Source organism: Python bivittatus, unplaced genomic scaffold (assembly GCF_059951505.1).
Source record: "Python bivittatus isolate LINGU-HERP-01145 unplaced genomic scaffold, Pbiv_v1 ctg000570_np1212, whole genome shotgun sequence".
Taxonomy (NCBI): Eukaryota; Metazoa; Chordata; class Lepidosauria; order Squamata; family Pythonidae; genus Python; species Python bivittatus.
Window position 1 is genome coordinate 8,548,597 of NW_028277097.1, and position 16,036 is coordinate 8,564,632.

General features: G+C 38.1%; 1 protein-coding gene across 4 annotated transcripts in view; it reads right to left on the reverse strand.

Annotated features, from left to right (window-relative positions):
• Nucleotides 1-4,482: 4,482 nt before the first annotated feature.
• The window catches only part of SLC1A3 (solute carrier family 1 member 3), a 44,941-nt gene continuing 33,387 nt past the window's right edge, over nt 4,483-16,036 (reverse strand). For 2 of the 4 annotated variants that reach the window (XM_007428296.1, XM_007428294.1), the window contains 7 exons: nt 13,549-13,753; nt 11,602-11,644; nt 10,806-11,101; nt 8,064-8,297; nt 6,519-6,713; nt 5,701-5,835; nt 4,483-4,687 (listed from right to left, as the gene is read on the reverse strand). In XM_007428296.1, the coding sequence (XP_007428358.1) occupies nt 4,483-4,687; nt 5,701-5,835; nt 6,519-6,713; nt 8,064-8,297; nt 10,806-11,101; nt 11,602-11,644; nt 13,549-13,753 (1,313 nt within the window). The remainder of the gene's footprint in view (nt 4,688-5,700; nt 5,836-6,518; nt 6,714-8,063; nt 8,298-10,805; nt 11,102-11,601; nt 11,645-13,548; nt 13,754-16,036) is intronic. The other 2 variants (XM_007428295.1, XM_007428297.1) reach the window with 2 other exon arrangements.

The following is a 16,036-nucleotide window of genomic DNA, read 5'->3' on the forward strand; positions in this document are numbered from 1 at the left end:
GTTAATTCCTATTCATCTCCAAACAAGTGCCCAAGGGGAAACTAAGTGAATCTCACTGTTACTTGTTGGAAGAAAGCCTCTGCCTCATTGCTCCAAAGACCTGCCTGCCTACAACCACCCTTCAGATAAGGTCAGAACAACCTTAACATTTCCACTTAACAATCTGAAATATTAAGTCTCTGCAGGGTTTAATTCACCGGTCACACTTTTAAGATGATAATCCTGAATGCATTTCAGAAGCTTCAGGCCAGCTTCTTTTCATATTAAAAGTCTGACAATGTCCCACTAAAGAGGCCATTAAGCAACGGAAAGAAGTTTAGGGTGAGGCTCTTACCCCTAGAAAGGACATTATCACTGTCATGTGGAACAGTCTAATCTTGCACTTATTTTATGGCCTGGAACATGACAGGAGGCCCCTAGTGGAAATACAGGCTTGTGAGTGGTCTCTGGTTCACGTTAGGATTATCATATCTGGGCTGCAAAAATCCATATGAAAACAAAGAGGTATGGAAAACTCCAACTCTTTGCTATTGTCTTGTGACTGTCTGGATTTCTGCAGCCCAGAAAGGACAGGTCTAGTTTACGTTAAACCTTGTTTGGTGTGGGGAAACAGTCTTCTACCCTGGTCATTTGTAAATTATTTCCTTTGGAAATCATTCTGGGAAGGATTAGGAAACTGGAGTAGCCAAAATGAACAGATACTGAGAGATCAGAAAAGCACAGGCTAGCCTATTCTAATGTAGTGTTTACTATGCCGGGTTATGGGGGCGGGGGGAGTAACGATTTACTTTAAGCTCTGAACAGCAGATGATTGAAAAGGAGTTAGTCTGCTATGAGCCTAGAATAAAAGGTATATATCATTGCCACATTTGATCATCAAAGCTCAGAGAGCCTAATTTTTTTCTCATGTCCAGCATTTTACTTAAGATTCTAACATTGAATCCGAGAATTCTATTGCAAATCATCTCTCTTTTAATCTGCCTAGATTTGTCTGTAACACCTGGAGGCCCTGGAAATAACCTGACTCTAATTGTGAGGTTGAACCTTGGGAATGTCTTTTGTTTCATCAGAGAATGCCAGAGGAAAACTGCCATTTTGGCTTAAATTTGACAACGCCAAGTATTATGTAAAAGGAACATTTTGTAAACCAATCAGGGTATACAGAATTCTGAGAATTAGCCAGGGGAAATATATCACAGGTTTTGTAGCTTTCAGTAGTCTTTACTCTCTGGAACCAAATGAATGAATCTTGAAATATCAGATTGGCAGCTTTAAGGAATAACTTGGCCCTATTTTACAACAATGCTATTAAAAATACTGTTTCAACAGTCTATACAATCAATGCATATTTATATTTACACCAATCTTTTGAAGTCAGACTGTTTCAGATGTGGGACTCTGCCATTATTCCTAACTAGCATGAAGAATAATGGGAATAAGAATAATCTAACGCATCTGGAATGCAACAGGTTATAAAGGCTCATCTCTTCCTTCAAGCATCCCATTGCAAACTATCCTGCTCGCATAAAGCTTTCCTGCCTGGCTCCTATGGCCATGCATGTAAAATATAATTTTAAAATCTTATTTATTTTAATAAATGGGCTCTATGAAAGAGCAAGCTTGAAATGGACAAAAATCACAATATTTGAATCTCATCACAATTTTTTAAAAAAAACCGTCCTGTCCCTCCCTAAAGACCACTTTTAAAAAAGACTTCTATATTTTTAATATTTATTAAATGTTTTCATAATTCTCTTTATATACTCTTTTTCTTAATAAAAAATAATTGAGCACCACATTAGTATTACTTTTATACAAGGTCATCTGCTAGGTGGTTAGCAGTGTCTATGAGCTGCAGGCTGCTAACATAGAGGAAGTGGTAGCAGAATAGAGAGTTTCACCTTTAAACCAGTATTTCAAAAAATCCATTTAATCAAATTTTGGAAGATTCGCCTTCCTGAAAGCATTTTTGGCCCTGTAGTTTCAGTATGAAAGCAGAAAGGTTGCCAAACCTTGGCGGATGCTCTGTAGGCCCTGCTGTCTAGTGCTCCATCTCTACGTTCATATTTAACACTGTGTCAGAGATTCCAAAAATCTTTCCTGTTAGAGAGTTAAACATAGGGGTTGGCAGACAGTTTAACCATAGAAGATCAATTTAAACTCATACTAGCTGTATTTTGTATACAGTATAAATAATAAATTAGTACTACATCACTAGCAGAAAGCAACTTGGTGAAAGCCATTCCTATGCAAAAAGGAAGAACAAACAGAATAGTTTCCTTTCAGTAGCAGATTCCTGGTGGCTTGCCTTTATGTGCAATCAAGAGTTGTGGTTTAAAATAAACTTTAACATATTGTTAAATAAGCAACATAATAGCAAACCCTGGTTTGTTTTGCTAGATTATAGTAAGTTTCTTTCCCTGGTTCATATATAATAAGCAAGCAAGCTGCTAAGAGAAATGGAATCCCAATTTATTCTTACTCTGATCACAATAGCTGATCATCCATCACATGAGCCAGCTTTTTGTGTTGACTCCTTTTTGCTAATGTGCATAATGATGGTTTAGCATTGTGCATAAAGGCCAGCAGCGTCTGCCTGAAAACAAGGGACTTGCATTTTGTTTGTTGCTGTTTTTAAAATAAGTGTGTTTTAGAATTCATATCTTGGTCTTTAGGTCACTAAATACAACGGATGTTTCAGGAGAGTTACAACGATGATGCCAAACAAATTGTATCTATGCCAAAAATTCTCATTGGCTTAGCGTTGGTCTCTCTTTCCTGTAAACTTGAGTTGGGTGGGAGTGGGGGCAGGCTAAGGATCTTCAATAGGATTCTTAATGCTCAGACTAAACTACAATTCCTAGGATTGATTGGAAATGTCATGAGTTACATGGATATAAATAGATAGTATAGAAGTGTCCTCAAAAACGATCAGTGAGGATCCCAACTCCCACTGAAAATTCAGCCGTAGATTGAGATTTAAGTCAGGCTGACACAATTTATGACCCACGATAATCTTACTACAGTTTATTATCATTATGTTCTCGTCTGCCTAATTGTAATCCTACCGTATCAGCACTTTCTGCAGGAAACAAAAGCAGTTACTTTCTGAAAACTATATATGACTGGTGGGTTATAATTTATCTAAGCCTCATCAGGTTAAATCAGCAGAATATTTAGAGTTGTTTGATAAAACAATGACATCACAATTGCTGTGATGAGAATAATTCAATATGCCTATGGCAATGAAGAGACTAAGATAAAATTCCTGTTCCAAAGTGCATGTATGTTTTTGTGTGTGTGCATTTGATCTCTGATCCTGGAAAAAACAGTGTGTATGGGTAGCAGTATTTGTGCTAAATATTATCATCTAAAGGGGAGTCATAATGTTACACATACACAGAGGTATTTGCAGGTTTGTGATATACAAAATCAATGGGATTTGAAGGTGCACAGTACCAAGAAGCATGAGCCTCTTTCGGATACTAAAATATCCCATTGGTTAGAAATGAACACAGGATTAGTAGTTTTTGCTTAATTCATAAATATAATAACCTGTGGGAAATACTATCCACTTATTTCATCCTTTAGAAAAAATGTATCCATACTTGTACTACTCTAACAGCAATGAAATAAGGAAACACTGTCTTTAAAAAAAAAATCAAAATTTGCTATTCATTTCTCTGCGAATAGCATTAAATGTCAAAAGTTGACTTGATGGTGTTAGGAATGTATAGCATTTAAACAAATGAAGCCTCTTTCAGGATCTCTTCCGTTTTGCCATTTCAGCAAATATTAAGTGAGATCACATTGACAGGACCAAATCTGTATATATCCTTGAATATGTTTGGTAATTTCATGATAAAATATTTACCACCGATTAACATGTTGCATTTCACGTTGTGTAATACCTACTATTTTTTAATGGCATGTAGCTCTATATCACAGTTGCCCCTAATTTGGAATATTTTTCACCAATTTTGAAAAATGTGGAGCTGATCCCATCATTATCTTCTCCTGCACAACTGGTAGGTCAGCCTTCTCAAGCCAGATGTCCTTCAGATGTAGTGGATTATGACCTCCAGAATTCTAACCAGCATGTCTGTTGCATGTTTCCTAAGAATTCTGGGAGTTGTAGTCTCACATCAGGAAGGCATCAGGTCAGGGAAAGTATGTCTAGGTAAACACAACATGAGACATGGCAATACCGTGCTTTGCTTTGTCCTTCTCTGGCCTCCCTTATTGGCTAAAGAAACAAGGTGAGGCATATGAAGCAACAGCCTGCTGTTGTGCATTGCATAACCTAGCTATCATAAGGTAGAGGAGGCACATCGCAGACTCTATGACTCTCCTAATATCTAGTTCATCTTTAAACCTTTTCGGTGCTTTGATAGTACAAGAAGAAATGAGGAACAAGCAGAAGGATCAAAGAAAGTGTATATTTTCCATATCTCTAGTGCTTTATGTCGACTTTCCTCTACTTTACATCTTGGTTTCACTGTCTAAGGGCTTTTCATTCTCATTCTCTTGGGAAATCAGCTGGTAAGGCTTCTTCATTTCGTTCTCCTCTATCACAGAATTACCCATTTCAGCATCCCTGTTCCGCCACTCACGTCGTGACAAGTGTTCTACAATTCCTGCGCCAATGGAGTCTCCCAAAACATTGGTAGTAGTACGCAGACGATCCCTAGAGAAGAGGTTGCAATCTAAGTAAACCAATCATTGTTTACCAACATATTGAAAACTTTCACTAGAAGATACAACATAAGTCCGCATTCATTCATTAAAATTACACCTGCAACATAATAACATTTGCTTCTATGTTTACACAGTAGTAATGAGAGTATGTTACATGACTGATGGGGAAAAAAAAATTCTGAAATAAGAGGCATATTTAAAAATTAAATATCAGTTCCAGGAAGCCAGTAGAGCATAAGTGTTTTCTAACATTTGTATTTTCCTTTAGGCCTCCTCCTCCTTGCACAAGGAGATTCAAATGAACCGGTCACAAGCTGCAACATTTGAAAGAGTTCTTTAAGAAACAAATAAGAAGCAAATTCAGATTTGCGTGCTGAAATGTGGTGGCTGGTGAGATTGAATCATTCCTCTTTTTAAAAGCTACAGCTTGGAAGGTAAACAGAGACTGAATAACTTTCATATCTCTGGCCAAGGAATCCTCATCAATATCCTCTGCTAGTTGTCTTCTTATACAAAATGACAGTTCGACCTTTGTATGCAATATGACTGAGTACAGGCATACCTTGTTTTATCATGCTTTGCTTTATTGTGCTTCACAGATATTGCATTTTTTTTAACAAACAAGGTTTGTGGCAACCCTGTGTCGAGCAAGTCTATCAGATGATGATCAGCATTTTTAAGCAATAAAGCATCTAATTAAGGTATGTACTTTTTTCCCAGACATAATGCAATTGCACACTTAATATAGTGTAAACATAACTTTTATATGCACTGGGAGACCAAAAAATTCATGTGACTCGCTTTATTGTGATATTTGCTTTATTGTGGTGGTCTAGAACTGAACCCACAGTATCTCCAAGGTATGCCTATATTATTTCAAAGAGACCCAATGTATTTCTTGAGAAATGAACCACAGTGACTTGAAAATTTAATTTTCATAAATGTCTTTAGTCTGCTTCATTGGAAAATATGCCTTGTACAGTATCTATGAGAAATACTCACAGAAACCAATCCACTGCAATGATCAGTGTTATGTCATCTGTAGGCAAACCAACAGAGGTTAATACAATCACCATTGTGACCAGGCCAGCTTGAGGAATTCCTGCTGCACCAATGCTGGCAGCTGTTGCAGTAATGCTGTAACAAGAAAAGAGATACAAAATCAATCATACTGCCATTTTCAATTTTTTAAAACATGTCCTGATGTCCTAAAACTCTTGAAGAAGTAGTTGGCTAGGAGTTCATGAGTATGGCTGGAATCAGTTGCTAGTTTTCATGATCAAAAGTCTTTCCCCCCTTCTTTTCTCTAACAAGAAAATTTAATACTTAAGCTAGATAAGCCATCCTCAACAGGGTATTCAGCTTCATGAGTTAGATCAGTCTTCCCCAAGCTGGCACTTTCCAGATGTCTTGGGATTGTAACCTACAATCTGAAAAGCACAACCCTCCCTCCCTCCCATATACATTACTTTAAAGACATAGTGAGCACAACAGGAAGAGGACCTGCAGTCTACGTAGCAATCTCAATCTGCATGAGGTCCTGACATTACAGTTTACATTGCAAACAATGCCTATTCTGTGATTTGTGAATTGAGTAGAAGGTAGCCCTCTCTGTTCATGATCTCCCACTTTATCATCTTCCTGTCCCCTGGGTTACCATGCATTTCATTCAGAAACGTTCCTCAATTCCCAACTTTTGAAGGAAACTCTAGGTACTGAAAGGAAAAGGCAGATAGCGGAGTCCAAGCCATACTGTGTTTGTGTAGCTTTGTTGCATTGCATAAGTATACCAGGATACATATTTTGCAGGATTTACAAACCTGATTGTGATAATTTGTCCAAAGTTTAGTTCCATGTTATTAACCTGTGCAATGAAAATGGCAGCCAGTGCTTCATACAAAGCTGTCCCATCCATGTTAATAGTTGCACCCACAGGTAGTACAAATCTTGTAATGCGTTTGTCTACTCCGTTGTTCTCTTCCAAACACTTGAAAGTGATGGGCAAAGTGGCAGAACTGAAACCAGAAAGGGAAAAAAATACAGGAAGATAGCATTACCATGCTGGATAATGCAGGATATATATAAGCACATTAATACAGGCATTCTGGAGAGGTGCATATATGAATCAGCCCTCTAGAACAAATACTTCCTTTCACCTCAAATTATCTAAAATTTCAACAGAATGTGTTCACACAGTTAATCTTCAGTCAATGCTCCAATTCATCTGAGGGAATCCGCACCCAGAATTCAGATTTCTAAGTGTATATTATAGAAAGACCATACCCTACAGGTCGATCACATATGGTGCCTGCACATTTTCCATGCCTGTCATTTCAGTTGAAGAACCTGGATATCTGTCCAGCTTGGAGGCCACAGAGACAGTACTAGATTGAAAGGTATGTCTCGGTACAAAGCAACTTCAGATATTTATTTGCTGGATCAGGAATAATTAATGTAAATGAGATGTCCAATTAAAATGTTCATTGGAATATGCATCCAAATAATAAGATGTATATCTGAATCTGGATACTATCTTATATACTACTCTGAATGGTACACAGATTCAGATGAGCGTTGCTATCCACATTTTGGAACAACATGTTAGGTATAAAACAAAATCTAAAGTAGAGCTGAAGAGTGGCAGAAATCTGGGATAATGACATCTTCACCCAATTCTTTGCAATAAAAACTACTGTATATACTCGTGGATTAGCCCATCAGTGGATAAGCTGACTTTCAAATTTTTAACCAAAATACCATGAAAATGTGCCACCTGAGGATAAGCTGACCCTTGAAATTTTCACATGTTTAATTTTTACAATTGGCTTATAGATTTCATGGTATTTTGGTTGAAAATTCAAGAGTCTGCTTATATGTTGGTGGGCTTATACGCTAGTATATATGGGATATACAGGTACTTTTAAAAAGTATTACCATATATACTCACAGATAAGCCCATCTGTGAATAAGCCAAACCCATTTTGGGGCTGTATTTTGGGACTTAATATTCTTGGCTTATCTGTGAGTACATACAGTATATATGTCACGCCCAGCCCAAGAATCACAGGGAAACAGTGCAACCAAGTTCAGTTCTTTTATTGCTTATACCATATAGACAAAATCTTGCCAGACTAAATCTGTATTATGCTAACCTAATAGATATATCCTGGGAGATTCTAGGGAGTGGCTATCTTAAGTCTCTTCTTCCCACGCTCCTGCTCTGGACTGTGTTGCCTCTTGTCTCCCCCGCTTTCCCTCATGGAATGTGCTCCCTCCTTCCTGAGTACCTGGATCTCTACTGCATTCCATCACAATATATCCAGTAAAAACATCTATATCCAAGCTATTTGATTGTGAAATCCTACCTTGAAGAAGTTCCCAAAGCTGTGATGAGAGCTTGCAACAATCCTCCAATAAAGACCCAAGGATTTTTCCGAGTAATGAGGAAGTAGAGAAGTGGGAGAACAATAATTCCATGGATAAGCAAACCAATGATAACGGTAACTGTATACATGGCAAGTTGGCCTCCAATCACACCCATATCTTCCATCTCAACAATTTTTCCAGCAATTAAAAACAAGATACCAATTGGTGCATACCTAGAATGAATGAAGGGAGGGAGGGAGGGAGGGAGGGAGGGAGGGAGGGAGGAAGGGTTAATGTACTGCTTTGTAGCTATCCTATAAATCCACTTCTGTGCAAAAGTTTGTACAGGTAGTCCTCATTTAATTACTGTTTAACAACAGTTTGAAGTTACAACGGCCTCAGAAAAAGTGCTTTATGACCTGTATTAGCACTTATGACTGTTGTAAACTGTTGCACCATCCACCTGCGGTCACATGATCACTATTTGCAACCTTTTTTATGACAGTTGTTAAGTGAATTACATGGTTGTTAAGCGAATTCTGGCAAAAAAGTCCATTGGGGAAGCTGGATTTGTTTAATGACCATGTGATTTGCTTAATGGCTGCGGTGATTTGCTCAACAACCATCATCTCAGAGTCACTGGTCTGAGATGGGCGGCTATATAAATTGAATGAATGAATGAATGAATGAATGAATGAATAAATAAATAAATAAAAATGGTCATAAAATCAGGTCCAGTCATATGGTGACTCGCTTAACAACCATCCCACTTAACAACCAATTTTACGGTCCCTATTGTGGTCATTAAGTGAGAACTACCTGTAAGGCATCTTTATTTTCTTGCACTTAGAAATTCCTTGCTGTGTTCTAAAATATATTGTCTCCAGTATATTCTTGTTTAGTATACTATCTGCAAACCCTTTGGCTGAAAAGCAGTCTACGAACAAAGAGGGAAGCCTATGCAAGCAAAATAGTTTATTTTCAACATGCACCCACAGATTCATGGCAAACAAAGGGAAAATGTGAAGATACTCATTCATTATGGACAGACTTGACTTTAATCCTGGCTGGTGTGTTTTATTCCAGAGATATGAAATATTTATTTTTTAAAAAATACTTTTTAATTTTTTAATCACATTTTATTTGGGTTCCTCAAAAATATTAACCTGGTGCAATAAGGAACTCAAAGCCAGTTATGCAAGAGCTTATACAGTATGGCTGTAGTTCAGCCTATGAATACTGAATTAAACTAATTCTGCCCAAATATATGCCAGTTCAGGAACTAGACACTTTGTTAGTGATATTGCTAACTACTTTTAAATCCAGAATTTACTTTACCCATATTTCTGGCCTTATATTCCAATAAATCCTTCACATATTCCTATTCTCTTAAGAATCCCTGTCTCTTCCTTCTTGCTGCTTTTATGATTGCTTTTGAAACAATCGGTGAAGGTTCTTCATTTTTTCCCTACAAATCACTTATCCAAACCAGTTTCATGCTCTCTTTGTCTTTATACTCTCCTGAGCTCTTATATTTACACTTTTCCTCATCTAGATTCCTCCTGATTGTTTGGAATTGCAATTCCCAGAATTCCTAGTCAGTATAATCATGCTGTCAGGGAATTCTAGGAAATGATCTAAGATGTTTTACTAGTTTTATGGTTTTTGGTTTTTATTACATTTTTATGGTTTTATTCTTGTTTATAAGCCACCTAGAGTTTAGTTTAAGATGGGTGGCTACACAAATGTTTTAAATAAATAAAATAAAGACATCAGATTGAGGAAGGCTGTCATACTATAACTTTGCTTAAGTATGCATCATTGGAATATTGTACACTCTTCTTCCTTTTTTCCTGAATCATCTTCCCTTCCTTTTTTTCCATTATCTCTCAATCTTGAAATACAGACCATCAGACTCTCAGTCTTTTGATAGTGTCATGTAAAGTGATAGCACTGTAATGATACATAAAGAGCAAATAAACAATACATGACAAATAGAGTTGTGATGAAGTGGAAAGTGATGGCACCCAATGGACTTTCTCCAGTGTTGCCAATATAGCTGGGAGTAAACACAGTTTTGCGGGTGGGCAACTGTATTCATAATATTGCTACATTATACCTCCCAGAATCCTTTACCATTGGCCATACTTCTTAGGACCGCTAGGACCGCTGAAAGGTTATGTTCAGCAACATCTGGAATGTCACAGGTTCCCACCCCTGTACTATCAGTTCAGAACTGGAGTGTAGCTAAAGAGACTCAGACCATTTCCAGGTTCTCTTCAGTAGTTCAAAACCTGGAGGAAGGTGTCAGAAGTTACTGGCTAGTGTTGAGAATATCTATTTCACCAGATAATGGGAACTCAGTAATTCCTGGAAAAGGACTATGAGTGGATTCCTGGACCGTCCTCTCACTTCACACACATGGACCCCCTATGATCATAGAACTGGAAGGGAATCCAACACCCTGCACCTTGCAAGTTTTGTTATAGCTCCATAAATGACCCTCTGTTTGAAAGCTACCAGTGAAGGAGAAGAAACCATTCCGTGCGGTAACCTTTTCCACTGACTGACAGCTCTTACTGTCAAGAGGTTCTTCCTAATGTCTGATCTGTATCTACATCCTTAAAGTTTCATCCCAGAAACTGTTAGAACAACCAAGAAGGAAGTTCAGCTTAGCCCACAAAGTAATGAGCTGTGAGGGACCGAACCATCAATAGAAGCACAGTGAATTTAGTACTTACCACATGATTAGAGCTACCAGTCGCATGATAGCCTCATTAAGGCTGTCAAAGAAATCTCTCAACACCCGGCCTTGTTCCTTCATATTTCCAATCACTAATCCAAAACTGATGGAGAAGACAACCAGTCCAAGCGCATTCACTCCATTGACAGACCCTGGTACAGGGATTACCTCCTTCTTCATCTGAGTTAGGTTTCCCACAGCTCCTGTTACATTATTTATAATGCCAGCAAGGACAGATGTTTCATTAGAACCACCGGCTGTACTACGAACTCGCTCTTCATAGTTTGTTTTGAACTGTTAGAGATAGGTAGAAGGTTAAATATTATATCCATGTGTTAGAAATAATGCTTCCAGAATTCCTAGCTGCTCAAATGCAATTATCAAAAGATTTACCTGACCCCCTGGGTGAAGACAGAAATAATCTAAACACTGCTGGCTTCTGATATTATGAAAAGTATAGCATAAAACTAGAATAACAAAGCACTTGTCTTTTCTGCATCTACCATGGCTGGAACAACAGCAATAACCATGGAAGCATTTTTATACCTTTATTAAGTCAGGGGGCTGTGCAGAAGAGCCATTGGCAAATCTAATCCTGGTTCAGTCTTGAAGCTATGCCCAGATAATACAACCGCTTGGAATCTGTCTTATAGAGGCTATATGCGCTTCCCACTGAGAGAGATCGAAGAACATTCCCCGCGTCATAAAGTTGGTCTTTGTGCAATCCCAGCCGAAACGGGTCATGTAATACACCCACATATAGGAAGGGTTCTATTTTTTAATTTTTTTTTTACCTGTTTGAAGCAGGCTTCTACAAGATTTGGAGGAAACATGTTTCTGGGAAGAAAAAAGGTATCTCGATATTAGCCATAATTTCTCATCATATCAGGACAATGCTAAGGAACAACCAACTTATTTTTTCACTCTAGAAAAGGTGATCCCTACTTTTGTTTTTTAAAGAGTAAGATTCCTTCAAACACAAGGTGTAATCCAAATCCATATTTTATGGTTGGATCATTCGGTTACTGGTAGCAGAAACTTGGCCAGCAGAACTGTTTTCTGGGTATGTACAAGCATGGCCGGAAGACATTGGGAGAGCATTGAAGCAACTGTGCCAGGTCTTTTAACAGCCTGAGCTGCTTCACAGCTTCAAGAATCAGATTTGCTCCTTTGTAAGCAAAGTGGTTCTTCAAATGATTTGCATAGCCTGAATCAAATTATGCTACCCCCAGTTGGCAAAATGTAAACTCTATGTGTCTCATAGCTTTGCAATTCACCAAATTAAATTTAGCAAACTTTCACTTGAATTTTCAGTAGCCACTGCAAATTTAGATACTTTTCAGTCACAAATCTGTCTTGGATAAACAGTAGAAAAATAATTTAAATTTTATCTCTCACACCAACACTCATATTCAGTGAAGATCTTCCTTAATTCAGAATATAATGAACATCATAATAAATAAGAACACCACTGCTCTGATTTTCAAGATAGCATCTTTCTGAATGAAGGTTTGTATTCCCAGTGTCAAAAAAGCCATACGAAATTGGAATGCTGGTTAAGTTATAGGAATCAGTAAAAAAAAAAAATCAGAAAGTAGAACCCTAAATAATTCTCAATATTATGGAATCATTACAAAGTCCAATTGGGGGAGAATTTGGATTTCTGAATTACCTTTAGATCTAATTATATACTTAAATTTATTTTCCTGATGAGGAACAATTTGGGACATCAGTATGTAAATAAATACACAAAATTTACTAGCCTTCAATATTTTTCAGTTTGCTTCCTAAGAGGATAGTAGTCTATGTTCCCATGTTGGCTACAGAGAAGAAGTTTTCTTCTTCATACTCAGCATGGAAATGCAGGCTTCTAGTCTCCTCCAGTGTAGTTTTCTTGGCACCAGTAAAGAAGTGGCTTGCCTTCTGGGATTTTTTTTTTAATTTCCCAGATTAGTTTATAGTTCCAGTATTTTCTGATGGTCTCCCATCTAAGTACTTATCTTGTTGAGCCCGGCTTAGCTTTTTGAAATTGACCAATATCACCTAGATGCTGCCACATCTTGTGATACTAGTCTTTAGCAAACTATTTTTTAAACATGGTTTTCTACAAAACAAATAGCACAGAAAGTTAGCACAAGAAGTGCACAGCGCCAATCTGGCCATGTTTCTATTAGCCTCTCACTTGCCTGCATAAAATGTTCCAACAGTTTCTGGCAAGAGTGACCAGAACTTGGAGATCTGGATCTGGAGCCTCCTCCATTTCTTTCTAACAAGAAATCTTAGGCCTACTTAGACCTTGTAGAACATCCCAGAAGAAGACAGTCGCAAAGCTCTTCCATACTGTTGCCAAGAAAACCACCCAAACTTGTCCACAAAGTCACCCAGAGTCTTACTCACCTTGATGGTGACTGTATAAGTGTGCAAAGCCTTTACAAATTGTGGTTCTCAGGCTCCCCCAAAATATTATCTACTGCCCTCAGCCACAAAAGATTGTTTAACTATGATCTATGGCTATCGGGCTACTTTAGGACTATGTCTCAAAATTGGCTGAGCATGCCATCTTAATGTTCTGTCACATCATACTTTTATTTAGCTTTATCACATCTGAAGCATCTTTTTTGATTTAGTTAATAGCTTTCCTCCAGCAGGCGTCTCCTACAATTCACACTGACCAGGCTGCATTAAGGGGGTTGTGGTCTAACATATTCAAAGGAGCCAAGTTGCAGAAAAATGCTGCCTACCTGATTAAGTCCAGAAAGGCATCTGCAGCTGTCACTTGGACAATCTTGCCTTCTCTGTACATGTTTTCCTTTGACCCTTTCCCGGGATGGATGATGACTACCATGATTATCCCAATCAGGACAGCAATAATTGTGGTACTCATGTAATAGATGACTGCTAGGAGACCCATTCTCCCTGATGCTTTATTGTCCAAGGCAGCCACTCCTAACACAAGGGATGCACAAGGATAATGTTAGAGTCATACATCTCAGAAACGTGTCCTTCTTTGCAGAGGAATGTCCTTTCTGTCTGGTCCAAGTCCATTTAAAGATACAAAGGACAGGGAGGAACAAGAACCCTGATGTTTCCCACCAGTAATGTCCATATGGGGCTTTGAGAAGGCACAGAATATATATCTTCCTTGCTGTGGTGAATTCTATTATATTTCAATTTTAGTTATATCAATAAATTCTATATTTGCCATTCTGCATGTGACTATTCTGCACAAATATGCCCATTCTTTTTTGGTGATGGATTTCTTCTTTTAATTTTTTAATTCATATTCATTTATTTTTCATTCAATTATGTATTTCTTGTATTATATCCTGCTGTTCTTTTAAAGAATTAACAGAGGTGTACCTGGGCACACCCTCATTTTATCCTCACAACAACTACCTTGTTAGGTAGATCGGGCTGAAAGGAAGTGAATGGCCCAGTGTTACCCAATATCTGCCCCATCGAACACGCTACTATGTCATATTGGCTGACATGTAAGGGGTCATACTGCTTGGGCAACTATGTGACAAACAGGCTGGCTGCAACACCAGCCCTGCAAAGCTGAACAAACTGCAAACAACCATTGCAATATAATTCAGAGGCGTACCATTTGTGTGACTAACAGTAATAAATTTCAGTCTAAACTCATGGGAATGTAGGCTAGGCCTTGTACCCACAAAGAAGGGCAAACATCCTTACCGGTGTGGCATGCAGATAAGGAAAAAGGACCAAATCAGATGGCTTTCAGTTCAGAACATTTTTTCAGTACAAGCCAAAGGAGTTAGATTAAAAAAAACAAACCAAAAAAAAGTTTATTTGGCTATTTAATTTAGCAGGAACCTTAATGTTTGAACTCTCTGGAACCCTACAGCACAATCTTGCTTTTACTGTTCACCAGCCACTCATACAGAGCCAATCAAATCCTTTTCTGTGGACAGATGGCCATAGTGCCCTTCCTGTTCCTCTCTGTGTGTCTTTCTGTGAAGTATTATAACATCATTCTTTATCCCACTCTCCACTTTAAAAAACACAACATTCTCTCAGTTCCAGGGAAGAAATGGCGAACTGAAGACAGCTCTGCTAAAAGTAGAGCTGATGATCGTGGTGGAATGAAGAATCAGCGAGTAGACTGGCTCTTCATAATTCCTCTCCAGACAAGGGGAAAGAGGGGACTTCAGATCACTCACAAGTGCTCCATACAGTTGCTCCTCGTGAGGAGACCGCAAGACAGTGGCCTCTGGTGGGTTTAGAGCTCTGGGAGATGAGGGAATAGCCATCTTGTTCAAACCACAGTTGGTTTCTTTAAGGACACTGGGTTTGCATATGTTCTTTTCTAAACACTTGTGGAAATGGCTTGTTAACTGCTTTTTAGCTATTAGGAACCTTTGGATCCACAAGTCTGAAAATACCAGGTGACTCTCTTTCAATCCTTAATGAAAGAAGCTTTAAATACAAGTTTAAGAACTTAAAATTTTTTTTTTTTGAATAAACAGCAAAAGTGTGATTAGAACTTTGATTTTGGAAAGTTACAAATGGACTAAGGGTCTGGAGGGATTTGAAATAAGATTTTGGAATTAATTAAAAGAATCCTTCCCATGGGAAAATGCTGTTGTTTTGAATTCTCTTAAAAAAAAACATGGTGAGACTTTGAAGGTTGGATACTAGAGGGAACTAGAAGGAACTAAAGATTACAATTAAAGGAGAAGAACACTTAAATTTGACTTACTAATACAGAATGAAGCAAAAATATTTTAACGTTGGACATACTGAAGGATATTTGTGAACAATGGACCCAGAAATTAATTTTAAGAGTGACTGCCTCTATAGATAGAGTGTGTTTAAAAGATGTTATGAAAGAGTAACACATTTTACCTGACAAGATTGTGACTGACCTGAAAGTGGATTTAAAAATGACAAGTGTCAGGTTCAGCCCAAAGAACTCCAAGAGACAATGCAAATACAGTTCTGTTGCGTTTATTAGCTTCCACCTCAAGACAGAATCTCACCAGATTGAACCCAAGTTCCCAAGCCAGCCAGCCACAACACCGTGAATTCCTTAGGGAGGTGCCAGCCTCATCTTCTTGAACTTCCCATGCTCCTGTTGGGGGCTAAGAACACGCTTATCTCCCTGAGCATGGCCTTCATAAGTCCATTCCATCACACCAGGCTACAAGAATGATATGGAAAAAGATGCTACACTGGACATACAAAAGAAACTGGCTGATATCTTAA